This window comes from Crocodylus porosus, unplaced genomic scaffold (assembly GCF_001723895.1).
Source record: "Crocodylus porosus isolate Cpor-Errol unplaced genomic scaffold, CroPor_comp1, whole genome shotgun sequence".
NCBI classification, from domain to species: domain Eukaryota; kingdom Metazoa; phylum Chordata; order Crocodylia; family Crocodylidae; genus Crocodylus; species Crocodylus porosus.
The window spans coordinates 425,595-439,254 of NW_017728951.1; the positions used below are offsets into that span (position 1 = coordinate 425,595).

Consider the following 13,660-nt stretch of genomic DNA (forward strand, 5'->3'; position numbering starts at 1 on the left):
CCAGCTGGCGACCCATTTGACTGTGTGGGTGTCGACACTGCGGTCCCCCATTTTCTTGATGACAATGGGGTGAGAGACATGTGTCGAAAGCCTTCCGGAAGTCCAGGAAGACTATGTCCACTGCTACCCCTGCATCTAATAATTTGGTGATCTGATCGTAAAAGGCCACCAGGTTGGTCTGACAGGACCTGCCACTGATGAACCCATGTTGGTTGCCCCTAAGCATGCAGTCCCCAGCATGCTTCAACGAGCATGTGAAGAATGGTATATTTTTCATAAACATACAACTGTTTGGATGCTTGTGTTTCACAGATCTAATTTTCTTGATCACTGTAATGGCAGACACATGAAAATATTAAAATCACATTTATTAAATAGATTTTATTAAAATGAGTTTTACTACTCACAATTTACAACTTACTGAGCATTATGTGCACATAATAAAACTAAGCATGACTTGTTTTATAAACATTCTATTCTTTATTGTGAGTGAGCTAATTGATTTGCTAAAAATTTTCTAACAGCACATGTACATAACATAACAAACAAAACAGTAAGATACAACATACCAATCAGTAATGCACCATCTTGTTCGAATGAAGCCTTTTCTGGACCACTTACACTGAAAAATAAATAAGCAATTTAAATCACTCACCTTAAGAAAATAATTTAACTACTTTGTACAATCAAACCAACTTATACCAAGAGTGCATTTAAATTACTGTATTAAGAAAGTAAAGCAAGCTTTATACAACATACTGTATTTAGTTAACTACAAGACAATTTCTGCCCCCCACTGGCATGGGGAAAAAGCCCCTCATCTTATAATTGTATACAAGGAAATCTCACTAAATACGGTTATCTATCATTAAATTGTTGCCAGAACAACACATGCTCAGCAATGGAGATTGACTGTGAAGCTGATTAAATGCAGCCAATGCTGAGCATGACTATAAAACAAGTGGCTCACATTGGGAAAACATACTGATGAGAACCCTTTTTTGTATGTGGCTCTTAAAAAAACAGGTGGGTGTTCCCTCTGCAGGAAAGTGGCACTAGCACTAGGTGGACCAGAGCCAGCCCTGACACCCTCCCTGTGGTGCCAAAATTGCTACATTTGATATGCTGAGAACCTACACACAAAGACAGGTTATTGCAGCCCAGATGAATAAGACGTATAGTAGTGTTCTTTAAATGCAGTCTCTCTCACTGCCAACTCTTTTTCAAGTCATGGTGAGTCACTACACTATACACATTTTGAGCTCCTTTTTTACTCCCACATCTGAACTGTGCCTTTCTTACCCACTTCCAACGATTCCTGTTTCCTCACCAGTATTAAATGCCTGGCAAACGTTATGAAATGCAGCCCAAAACAGTTCACCCAGAATCCCTCTGTTTCCTCTCAGCCTGGCACATACGTTGCCCTGTGCCTCATCTGCATATAAATTTTTGGAGCATTTCAGGTTTTGTGACAAGAACACCTGGTTTCAGTCATGAGCATGGGCTAATTAGCACATGGCTTCTTTTGTGGGTGCTATCTGAAGTATACACAAATACTGAGCAGTGCTGAGCTGTGGGGTCACCATGACATTAAATGCTATTACCTTTGGTGGCACCCAGCCCAATGAACTACATGATAATTTATAAGCCTTTGGCTTTTGATTAATATTATGCATAGTTTAAAACATTTGTACTACATATGCATCTAAAAAGGTGTAAGTGCTGCTTAAAAGTGTGGTTATGGAGTACCTCTGCTAAAACTTGCTGCAGTTTCAAAAAAGGTAGCATGCATTAATTCTGAAGGAACTAAATACATGACTACTATAGGCAAATTTCTATAGCTAGGTTTAATTTTAAGGTTATTGCTTCCAAATCTGCTCCTCACTTCTGTGTGCTTAGAGAGAGCAGGGTCTGACAGTAAGGAGAAGGGAAAGGGACTGCCAGGGGGAAGCAGAGAGCAAAGGGGCTATCTGGTCCTCCAGATTTATTTTCCCCGCTGGAATAGAGGGGGATGAGCAAATTCAAGGCAACCTTCAATAATTACAATGTTACACCTGGGAAAATTATAACAAATTTTCCAAATATAAAATTTAATTATTGAGGCGGAGGTCATCATATAATCAGGGTCCTCTTCTATTCAGGTAAATACAGTAACTACTATGAACTATGCAAACAGGTCTGAAAGAAAACACTGGGCATTAGGGGGCTCTGCAGTTTATTGCTCCAGGTGTGCATCTGCATGTGCGCCCGGACCACATCACATTGATCCAGGTTGCACCAGGGGGTCAGCTTGAAAGACTGGGACTGCTGGAACTGGACTCAATGTGCTGCAGAGGGGCTGGCTGTGGTACAAGGGTACTTCAGTGTGGGGATAGCCAGCAGGCAGCCCCCACACTGAAGCATCCTTGTCCCCCAGCCAACTGGTTAGTGTCTATCAATGCACTATTTGCACAACAAACTCTGTAGCTGGGTAGTACTTGTAAAGTTTATTAGTTTTGTGCACCCTAATAGGGGTGCACGTGTAGACACTGAGATGTTTACTACACAGTTAATTAGTCAACTATGCAGTAAACGTTTCCTGTAAACGTTTACTGTTGCTCAGTATCCAGATTGAAACTGAGCTATTTTTATTCCCTCCAGTACCATATTTTAAAATAAATGCTACTTGAAAAAAAATGTTACTTTTTTCCATGAGCACCAACAGGAAACTAATAAGGTAATTTGTATTTGAAAGAAAATTAAACTGGGATAGCTTGTCCCCAAAGGAAAAGAAAAAAACTTAAGTATCATGAATAAATATGGTGGAATGTTTGTAAATTTATCTAAAATTGTGAAGCGGCATCAACATCTATACAGAATTACAATGAATGAGATGGCCTGGAAAACTATTTTTTGTCTGTAAAAGTCACCTAATATTTCTATAAAAGTTGAAGAAAATTTAAATAATGCTAAAATGTTACAAGTCTCATAACCGCAACGTCCCTAAGCTACAAAATCTACTGCCAAAGTATGGGACTTCCAGCAGAGTAAAAGGATTCTATCAGCTTTGCTCTTACAATGTTGTTGTCATAAATAAATTCCTCCTCCCAAAAGTCATGATTTTGAATCCTATTTATTCACTGCTACAGCAACTGTGATGCTGGCTACTGTTTCCTGATCATGAGTATTGCCCCAGACAAGCTTAAATGATGAGGCCAATGATTTTATGGCAAAATACTGCAACTATTTATAAAAAATAGCTATTAGCCATTACACAACATCCTTCAGAATTGAAGTCATCATTCTTCTGGCCTCTCATGAGGCGAAGAATACAGCTTTTGAAAGATGTCCCCCTCCAAGGTGCAGTCTATCCTCCTACTAAAAATACAATGCTGTAGATGAAATTTTCTAGCCACACCCCAGAGCCCTTCATAAGTAAATGAGTGCCTAACCAGGCGCAAGCAAACTATTTTTATCCTTCAGATGACTACCGTCCTCTTTTTTACTTCTTTTTTATAGAATATGTCTAGTTTCATTGCATCCAGATCATTTAGGAAGACAGAAAGCAACCTCCCCTTGTTCTTACAGCTACAAATCAATAGCAACCAAACCTAATATGGACTCTTTACTGTGGCCCCCACTCAAAAATAAGTTTAGAAAGATTTAAAAATATTTATCACACTGAACTGAACAACTTAGAAGCTTAAAAATAAAAGCTGCTTCTTTACATAGAGTTTTCCCTATTCAAATCCATAAACAGAATTCATAAACTGAGTTACTTTCATTGATCTATTTTCAAGTTAAGAGAAATGACTGCTATATAAAATTACTTAGTGTTTACAAACTGAAGAGAAAATAAAAATGCGTCCACTTTCTCATCTATAGATTGAAAAGTCTTTAAATACCTCTACAATCTCAATTCTATACCTACACAGAATATGAATTTTATCAGCAGCTCTATGAAGTATCTTTCATATAAGCAACTTAACTGAGGTACAGTTTTGGCAAAAGCATACTAATAAAGAGTGCACTCTCTTATACTTCTTGTAGTTTTACTGCTCTGCATCATTTCAGCAACTAGAAAAACAAGGAAGTGCTCCACTCAGAATAGTAAAAATTTCAAGAGTACTTATCCAATTAATCAAAATATACATTTAGTAATGCAAGTAATTGCACACTGAATTCTTTCTTTCATTTTCTATTTGTGATTTGAACAATGTCTCTGTAATTTACACTTGACTGCTATACATGCATCAGGTATTTTCAGGAGGGGACTTTCCGAGTCTCATTTTACTTGATAAGGCTCTGTGCCCTTCTGGCACCAGGGCTTTATGGGGTAAAGTAAATGGCCATTAGTAGCAATGTCAGTGTCTTGTTCTATGTTGCTATGTTAGTAGTGGTCTCGGTGGCCTGAGACTTCATGGTGGCCAGAGGAAAAGCTACAATGACACGCTGAAACCATATCTCAAAAAAACAAATGCTGACATCAGGAGCTAGGAGGAGCTCTTTGTTAACCCACGGCACCGCAACCTCAACTAAATGGCAAACCATTTTGAGGTAAAGTGTCTTGCTCTTGAGGCAGAGAAGAGAGAGCGGAGGAGGGAAAAGGAGAGAAATCCTGCCTATGGCCTCCTCTTCCTTGCAGAAAGACCTGCAGCTTCTGTGGATGGGTCTGTGACTGAAAGACTGGATTCTTCTGGCACCTCAGACCATCAATAAGCCATGGCAGAGATCATCCTCAAATTAAGGGATTGCTACTGTCACTGCTATATCGCTTCTAGGTGTCTGTTGCAGATATAAAGAGTAACATCTGAATACATGGTATGGAACGTATTCTCAGGGTAAATGTTGCTGGTAAGAGATTGCTACTCATACTTGATGCTACTTCAAATGAGTGTTGACTATACATGGAATTGTGAATTGACAATTACATTGAGGCCTTTTCAATAGAAAGTTTTACAATCTGTGATTTTATCCCACCTAGAGAGAGAATAGTATCATTCTGTTTAAAGAAGAGTTCAGGGAATCCAAAAAGCAGATCTGAGGAGACGCACTTGACTTTTGGGAGATTTATAATATTAATACTAGTAATCCACTTAATGAGACTATAGTGGTAATTCATCCCATCTTTCTAATCTTTGGTTAGCCTCTGTAAGTAGTTAATAAAAGTAGCTTTAAATAGTTCTTCATCTACAAGGTTTTTAATTTAAGAGATCTTATTTTATATGGGAATTATTGAGTAAGAGAATATTTATGATAGAAATATAGAAAAAAATTCTATTTAATGGTAGCTGCCTATCTAATATATTTTTATACAAACCTGATGGAATTCTGAAATGATCAAACATTTGTTGGATTTATAAAAATCTCTCTTTTGAGGCTAAGATGATTCACCAGGCCATTAGCCTACAACAAGATTTGGTAGCACATTTTATGCTTGTGATGATCTTTGATTCTTTTTTTAAAGAAGAATGGCTAGGGAGTGTATTGCAAATAAGACTGGTGATAAATTATACCTTTACTTTATTCCTCAAGATTTAATTATTTGGAGATATATATACATTAGTTCTGATCAGAACAGCTACCAAGTAAAAAAAAATCCCATTCTGTAAAATCAGATTATGTTTGTGTCACTGTTGCATGTCAGTATATAATGCTTTTCTCATTATCCCAATATTTTTAGCCTGAATTATGTTGAAGGACCATCTCAAATAGTTGCATGTTGTTGATATTCCAGTATGAAGCCATGAAGCCAAGTTTAAGTGGGAAATATTACTAAAAGAAATATCCATGTCATATACATTATTTTCCTGAGTTGGAATTTGTAAGAACTGTTTTTACAAGATGATTCAAGCCTCACTATATAAGTTAATATACTTAAAAGGTCCAAGAGTATTCTGGATAATTTGGTAAATATTCGTTATACCAACATCTTAACCCCTGTGCTTTTTAACATCTACTTTTCATTTCTGCTTCTTCATGCATTCAAGGATAGCAACATTTGGTGGAATGCGCTCCTTCTCCTCTGTTGTCAGGGCCCAACATATCTTCTCCAGGCAAACTGATGCAGGTGTGGATAAAGACTTCTGTATGCTGCCGGAGGTCAGAAGTTTCCAGCTTCCACCTTCTTGGGAGCCATGTTCTCTTCTATTTCCAGTGCCACCTCTGGCAGTCCTTCCTTGGCTGTCCTAGAGGTCACATCCAGTATCAAATCAATGAACACATGGCTGAGGATGCTTTGGAGCCTCACTACCCGCTTTCTTAGCTCTCTGACCTGCTCCCTGAGATTCATCACCAGGAGGCACTGGTCACCTTGCAGGTGGCTCCACACCCAGCTGTCACTCAAAGGAACGTGCAAGTCCCCACAACTTCAAACCAGGACCTGGTGGAAACCTTGATGGTGAGTGGTCCTGCTTGGATAGACACCTCACGGGTGCAAGCAGAGGATGAGCCGGCAGTGATAGTATTAGTACTTTTAAATGAATGATTGAGACTGTCCAACTATCTTTAAAATGGAGAGATGACACATTCCATTCGTCATATAGGTAACTATGAAACACTGTTGTTGGGGCAAGGCACTGAACAAGACTTTTAGTCAAGCATGGCTGAATATCCTGAAGGAAAATAGTAGTACCTGGTGGCTATGGCAGATAAGGAAATTTAATATGGCAAATATAGGGAATCTTGCCAGGTACTTCAGGACCTGGATTTCATCTTTAGATATTCTGCATGATGAAATGTAATACTGAAATAATACCAATAAAGAATCTAATTTTTAAAACTATAGTGCAAGGAAGATGATGATAACAATTAATATGTTCAAGGCCTCATGTTAAGGTCATTAAGGAGACTTCTTTCAAGGCATTTATTGAGTCAGCAAGGACAGCAATTGCTTTTTTACTTCGGTATGAAGTTTAAATCTACACAAATTGCATTGATATAGAAAGCAAAGTAGGCTGAATTTGGTATTATTGGAGCTTTAAAGGTAGCTTGGTAGGCAACTGTCAATCCTCTGGATCATGGTGTACATGTAACAGGTCTAGTCAGTTTCCCGACAAATCTGTTTGTGGCTGCCAACCCCAGAGTGATACTGTTTGTTACAGGCTTCAGAGATCCATCCAAGTCTGACTCACTCAGGGAATTCATGGGCAGGATCTCCCAGAGAGGCCAGTCTGAGGGAGAAAGGCGTCCAGGACAGCTGGTTATATTTTAAAGAAACCTTACTAAAGGTGCAGGAATGAACTTTCTTGATGCACAGAAGATTAGCAAGCATGGCAGAAGACTAGCTTGGCTTAGCAGGGAACACTTCAATGAGCTAAAACACAAAAAGGAAGCTTACAAGAAGTTTGGACAAACAACTAGGGAAGTGTGTAAGAGTATTGCTCGGGCATGTGGAGATGAAATTGGGAAGGCCTCAGTGCAACTGGAGTTGCAGCTACCAAGGAACATGAAGGGTAACAAGAAAGGTTTCTACATGTATGTCAAAAATAAGAAGATTGGGGAAACTGTGGATCCCTTACTGACTTGGGGAGGCAACCTAATGACAGATGATGTGGAAAAGGCTGAAGTACTCAATACTTTTTTTACCTTTGTTTTCACAGACAAGGTCAGCTACTAGACTACTGCATCTGGCAACACAATTTGGGGAGGAGGTGAACAGCTGACAGTGGTGAAAGAACAGGTTAGGGACTTTTTATAAAAGTTGAATGTGTATAAGTCCATGGGATGCAATGCTCCCAAGTGTGCTGAAGAAGTTCGCTGATGTGACTGCTGAGCCACTGGCCATTGTATTTGAAAACTTATTGTGATACGGAGAGGTCCCAGATGACTGGAATAGGGCAAATACAGTTCCCATCATTAAGAAAGGGAAGGAGGAGGATCTGGGGAACTACAGCCCAGTCAGCCTCACTTCAGTCCCTGGAAAAATCATGGAGCAAGTCCTTCTCACATGGAGCAGGTCCAAGTGCATTTCTAATTACTTGGAAAAGGTGGTTGTAGGAACAGTCAGTCACCAAGATCAAGTCAAGCCTGACCAACCTGATTACCTTCTGTGATGAAATGATTGGTTTTGTGGATGTGGGGAGAGCAGAGGATATCATGACTTTAGCAAGGCTTTTGATACAATGTTCTCACAAACCAGCTAAGGAAGTATGGGTTGGATGAATGCACTGTAAGATGGATAGAAAATTGGCTGGATGGGCTCAAGTGTGAGCTTGGGTTCAATGGTCTGATGTCTAATTGGCATCTGGTATCATGTGGAGTGCCCCAGGAGTTGGTTCTGGGGCTGATTTTGTTCAATATCTTCATCAATGACCTGGGAGATAGGATGGAGCGCACCTTCAGCAAGTTTACAGATGACACCAAGCTGGGTGAAGCAGTAGATATGTTACAGGGTAGGGCTAGGATTCAGAGGGACATTGACAGATTGAGGAGTGGACCAAAAGAAATCTCATGAGGTTCAATAAGGAAAAGTGCAAAGTCTTGCACTTAGGATGAAACAATCCCATGCATCTGTATAGACTGGGCAATGACTGGCTAACCAGCACAAAAGGACCTGGAGGCTGCTGTGGACAATAAGCTCAATATGAGCCAACTGTGTACCCTTGTTGCAAAGAAAGCTAACACCACACTGGGCTGCATTGGTAGGAGTGTTGCCAGCAGACTGAGGAAAATGATTATTCTGTTCTGCTCAGCAGTGGTGAGGCCACATCTGGAGTGCCACATCCAGGTTTTAAGCCTCTCATTACAGAAAGGATGTGGACAAATTGGGGAAGAGTCCAGCAGAGGACAACTAAAATGCAGGCTGGGGCACATGACTTCTGAGGAGAGGCTGAGGGAACCAAGCTTATTTATTCTGGAGAAGACTGAGGAAGGATTTAATAACAACCTTCAGCTACCTGAAGGGTGGTTACAAAGAGGATGGAGTTAGACTGTTTTCAGGGGTGGCAGATGACAAAACAAGGAGCAACAGTTTCAAGTTGCACCAAAGGAAATTTAGGTTAGACAGTAGGAAAAAGTCTCTCAAAGGAGGATAGTAAGCACTGGAACAAGTTACCTAGAGAAGTTGCAGAATCTCCATCCTTACAGGTTTTTAAGACCCAGACAGACAAAGCCTTAGCTGGTGTGATATAGGTTAGGTCCTGTGTCTGATGGTTATCTAGATAACTTCAAATAACCTGGATCTAAGTATATTTGTCTGTCACCAGAATCTTGGTGTGGGCAGAGAAGCTGATCAGAGTGTCCCGTTGCACACCTCAAGAGTCTTTCCATCAGCTGAATGAGGTGTGACCTTCATGTCTACACACTGATATGATGCTAGGCTGATATCATGATGTTAAACATCCTTGCATAAAGCATACTTAAAATGTGGTATAGTATCTCACAAAGGCACAAAAGGCCATCAGTCTTAGAGCTCAGAGGCATCACACCAATGCTCTTCAGAGATCCTGAAACTGGTTCAAGAGGCCAATTATTGTTTAGTTTCTCTTTAATGGAAGATGAGCTTTTACACTAATTTGGCATCTAATAGTGCCCCTATGAAATCTTTAGGAAAATGGGAGAAAGTGTGGATGTCTGGCAACGAACTTCAGAATTACTGAATCAAGTTTGTCATCTGATTGATATAATCAGTCTGTTATCCAGATAATTACAGATACTGATACCTTGTAATTTTGAATGTGCTGCCCCAACTACTACCCATTTTCGTGAGCATCTTCAGTGTTGCAGAAAGATCAAAGGGCAAGTGATCAAATGATAACTGAGATGTTTGTACTATAAATCTGAAGTATTTTATCTGGTCCTGGGCTCACCAGCTATTTACCTAGCATTGTGTATAATATAGGTGCTGAAAGAGATGATGGGATGGTAGTTGGAAGTGCAGTGGTAGTCTGTACTGGAGGGTGGATGTAGCCTTCTTCTTGCTGACCAGAAAAGTGTGAATTAATGTCTCAAGAAAGAACAATTGTAGGTGAGCTTCCATCACTCTCAGAAAGCTTAGAGAAAAAGTAACAGACAGAATACCTCCCAGATAGAACAGGCATTGGTAATGCCCCTTGCCAACAGGCATTGGACTGTTACACAAGGTACAGATCTCTCCTCCTCACCCTCTATATTGGTACCCTGTTTGGAGTGTGGTCATGATCATCTAAGCCAACAAACATATTCAATGAAAAGAGCGCATACATATGTGGACAATGGGATGATCAGTTCTATACAGTAACCAATTAATCAGGTAACTACTTTTCTAAGTAATGCTAGCACAGTGTGCAGAGAATTGGTGTATAATATAAAGCTCTATCTTGTTGTGTGGGAGGTAAGAAGCAACAGTCCTTTATGCCTTTGGGAAATACGAGGCCTTGCTGGCTGAAAGAATCCAACGCTATCTAAATGAGGGGGATGAGCACCCAGACAAATTCCCATGGATTTGAAGAAACATCAAAAATGCAGAAAATATGGGCACCATAAATTATACAAAAATATATTTAAGTTATCAACAGTTGGGGGTGGTATTGCCATATGCTCCATCTTAGAAATAAAACAAATCAGAGGATTATTTTAAAATTATTTTAAAAAAATAGTTTCTAATATGGTCCATCACCACCTTTTAAGCTTCCTGGGCTAAACGCAGTATTTTAGCAATGCATTTTATTGCTGTGAACTAGCATTTTGTATTAGATTAGATATTCTAGAAAATGCTGTAAGCATATGACATAAAATACTATCGGAAGGTAAATAAAAACAAGCAAATTTCAAGGTTTTTTTACTAGACATTTACCATAACATTTAACAATTGTAACAGTCAGCCATGTTGGTCTCAATTTGATCTCAGTGGAGAAAATAAGGAAAATGTGTACTGATTCTCATATGTACCTTTTGTATTTTTATGTATGCTTAAAATTTTGCATTACTAAGCTTTTGATCCATCAAGATTTATTTTAAAAAGCAAAATATAATTTAAAATGAAGAGGTCAAAAGTCTGTGATACATCTGATGACCTCATCTAAGCTATCATCTCCAGGTTGCTATCTTTTCTTTTTGGCAAAGTATTATGTACCTCTACAAATAAAAGCTGGAAACAAATTTTAAAAAATGAAATCATTCACTCCAAATAAGTATTTAAATATGTATAATTACTTAAAGTGTCCTGTAACCAGAATGTAGCTAAAAATTAGTTTCAAAACAATTTGCACCTCTATTTCAAAACATAGCATCATTAACCTGAAGCAGACAGTGCCAATAAAATAATTACACCCTCAGCAGACATGTGAATGTGCATAATAGTTTTACTGCTAGAGCTATAGAAACCTACTACTGTCAGGGAAACACTTGCCAGCTGGGACACCCAGATCCCAAGATATGGAGTGCCCTGTTTTGCATCATTATCCACTTCTTTGCAGACATCTCTGAAGGCCTCTTTTCAGATTCTTATACTGGCTGCTGTGCAAATGCATACAATGTTAGTATCGAGTCTGCTAACTGCTCTACTGGCTTGTTCTCTTTCATGCCATTTTACATTGACACAAGCTGATTAGAAGGAATTTAGTTTATTTTCCATTATAGGGTGCAAATACAGAAATCTTTTACAGTAGCATGGGCGTTTCCCAATGTGTACATTTGTGCAGTGAATGCTGGTTTTATGAACACCATTAAGTACTGAATCCTACTTCACTGAGTTTTCATTATAATACATGCGGCTGAAACCTGAAGAATCTTTACTTCAAGTCTTTTTTTTCATTTTTAAAAAAATCTCACAATTGTAAAATTTGCAGTTTCATTGTGTTAGCCTTTTCTTTGTGAGTAGGGTCCCCAGGGACATCACGCTGACCTTTTAAAACCCTCTAGAAACACCACCTACATAAATAACCTCAGCTACATGGGGTAAAAGGACCTCCAGACAACATTAACATGAAGAGAGAGGTTATAGAGGGCTAATGTCAAAATGCACTGTGAGCAATAAGTAATGCACACAAACCATGATTGATAATGACTAGCACAGAGCCTTAATTCATCTTTTCTCCATCATTTTACTGAGAGGGACCATATCAAATTAAATAGTGACCCAGCAAGGGTTTATTCAACCATACAAAGCAGGGGCATGAAGGAAAGACAGATTAAAGTGGCAATGACTGCAGTGTAATTGCAGCTTCTTAAAGGAACAGCATGGTTCAAAGAGGAAGAAGGGGAAATTTGTAGATGAAACAACTGAATAACAAAAAAGAAACCTGGTCTAACAAACGGCAAGTGCAACTGATGCAGTAACTGCCATTCAGCATGAATTCCTCCTATGCTGTATTACCTGAATAAAGGAATTCCCCCTCAAAGTCTCAAGTGGGGACTTCCATTAAACCTTAATCCATGCATGTCATAGTCTGCTTAGTGTTTACAGTAGCTGGTAATCATATCATACAGAGACAGAGACACACATGCATGTGCATACTCATTTTTAACAGAAAAAAAATTGGATGAAATTCTTGATGGCTATCGTCATCTTTTTCTTATTCACATTAAAGTAGTCTAAATATTTATTCCATTGTGTAGATGCAAATTTATTATAAACTTTCTTGAGAGTCTCTCCAACATTATACATATGAATATAGCACAAAACATGAGGTCCCAAACCTAATTAAGCCTTTAGATAATCCTACAGTACACATAAGACTGAATAACAAAACTCTACTGAGTGACTATAAAGCACTTGCTAATTTGGGATTTTTAAAAGTCACTATCTAATTCTCAAAACTTCAGAGAAATTTCCACTTAGGGATACTTTATTCTTTAAATATTCGATTTTCAAATTATTTAGACCATGATGGATTAGTTTCCTCAAGTTATTACATTCAAATTTATGATCTACAACTCTTTATTTCTGTAACACAATACTTTTCTTGATAATTAAAATGTTCAGAAATCCATAAACTCAATCCCTAGAAGTTAAAAGGTATAATGGTAGAAAAACTATAAACAAATGTGTCAGTTTAATATTTCATTCTTAACTTACAGCTATAACTTAGTAGAAAATACATAACCTGGACTGCAAAAACATAGGTGTACAAACTGGTGGCCCAATTCCATGGGCAAAAAAATAAAAACCTCATTGAGAGTAGCAGAAAATTTTCTTAGGGTAAAGTTTAGGATGGGCTTGGAAAATTTAATATTCTTGTTTCCTCTCACTTCTAATCAAATGAGACTTAAATTAATCTGTGTTACTTAAACCTTTAATTTCACTCTAAAAAGTTTCTTTGTAGTTCAATATCACTTGGACAGAAACTGAAACAGCAGAAATGTGAGTCCTTTGTGCAGAGTTCTCTTTTTGCTAGCACAGACAGTTTATAGCTATGGAGATCCTTTCCTACCTCATGCTCTGCACCCCCAGAGGCCTTTCCAGGGTGTCTTTATATTCTTCCAGTGGTGCTGGCAAATGTAGTTTATAAAAGGAAATGTGAGGTAGGCAAGTATGTTTAATGGGATGTTTTCAGTAAAGTGCTTTAAATTGATAAAAGTGGTCTATGTTTAGTCAGTGCCAGAAAGCAGTCATAAACATGGACTGGGTGAAGGTCAAAAGGCCTTTCTGAATGTTAGGTAATCTAGTAGTGGGCTGAAAGATGCAGAAGAAGAGATGGGAAAATATGAGGTGGCTGATCCTGCTAGCAGGTGTATTACAGCTGCTACCAAACTTCTGTGT

General features: G+C 38.6%; 1 protein-coding gene across 1 annotated transcript in view; it reads right to left on the reverse strand.

Moving 5' to 3' along the window:
• Nucleotides 1–13,660, reverse strand: part of INPP5A (inositol polyphosphate-5-phosphatase A) — a 441,277-nt gene that overhangs the window by 164,254 nt on the left and 263,363 nt on the right. The window contains exon 7 of the mRNA XM_019555884.1: nucleotides 570–622. Within this exon, the coding sequence (XP_019411429.1) occupies nucleotides 570–622 (53 nt within the window). The remainder of the gene's footprint in view (nucleotides 1–569; nucleotides 623–13,660) is intronic.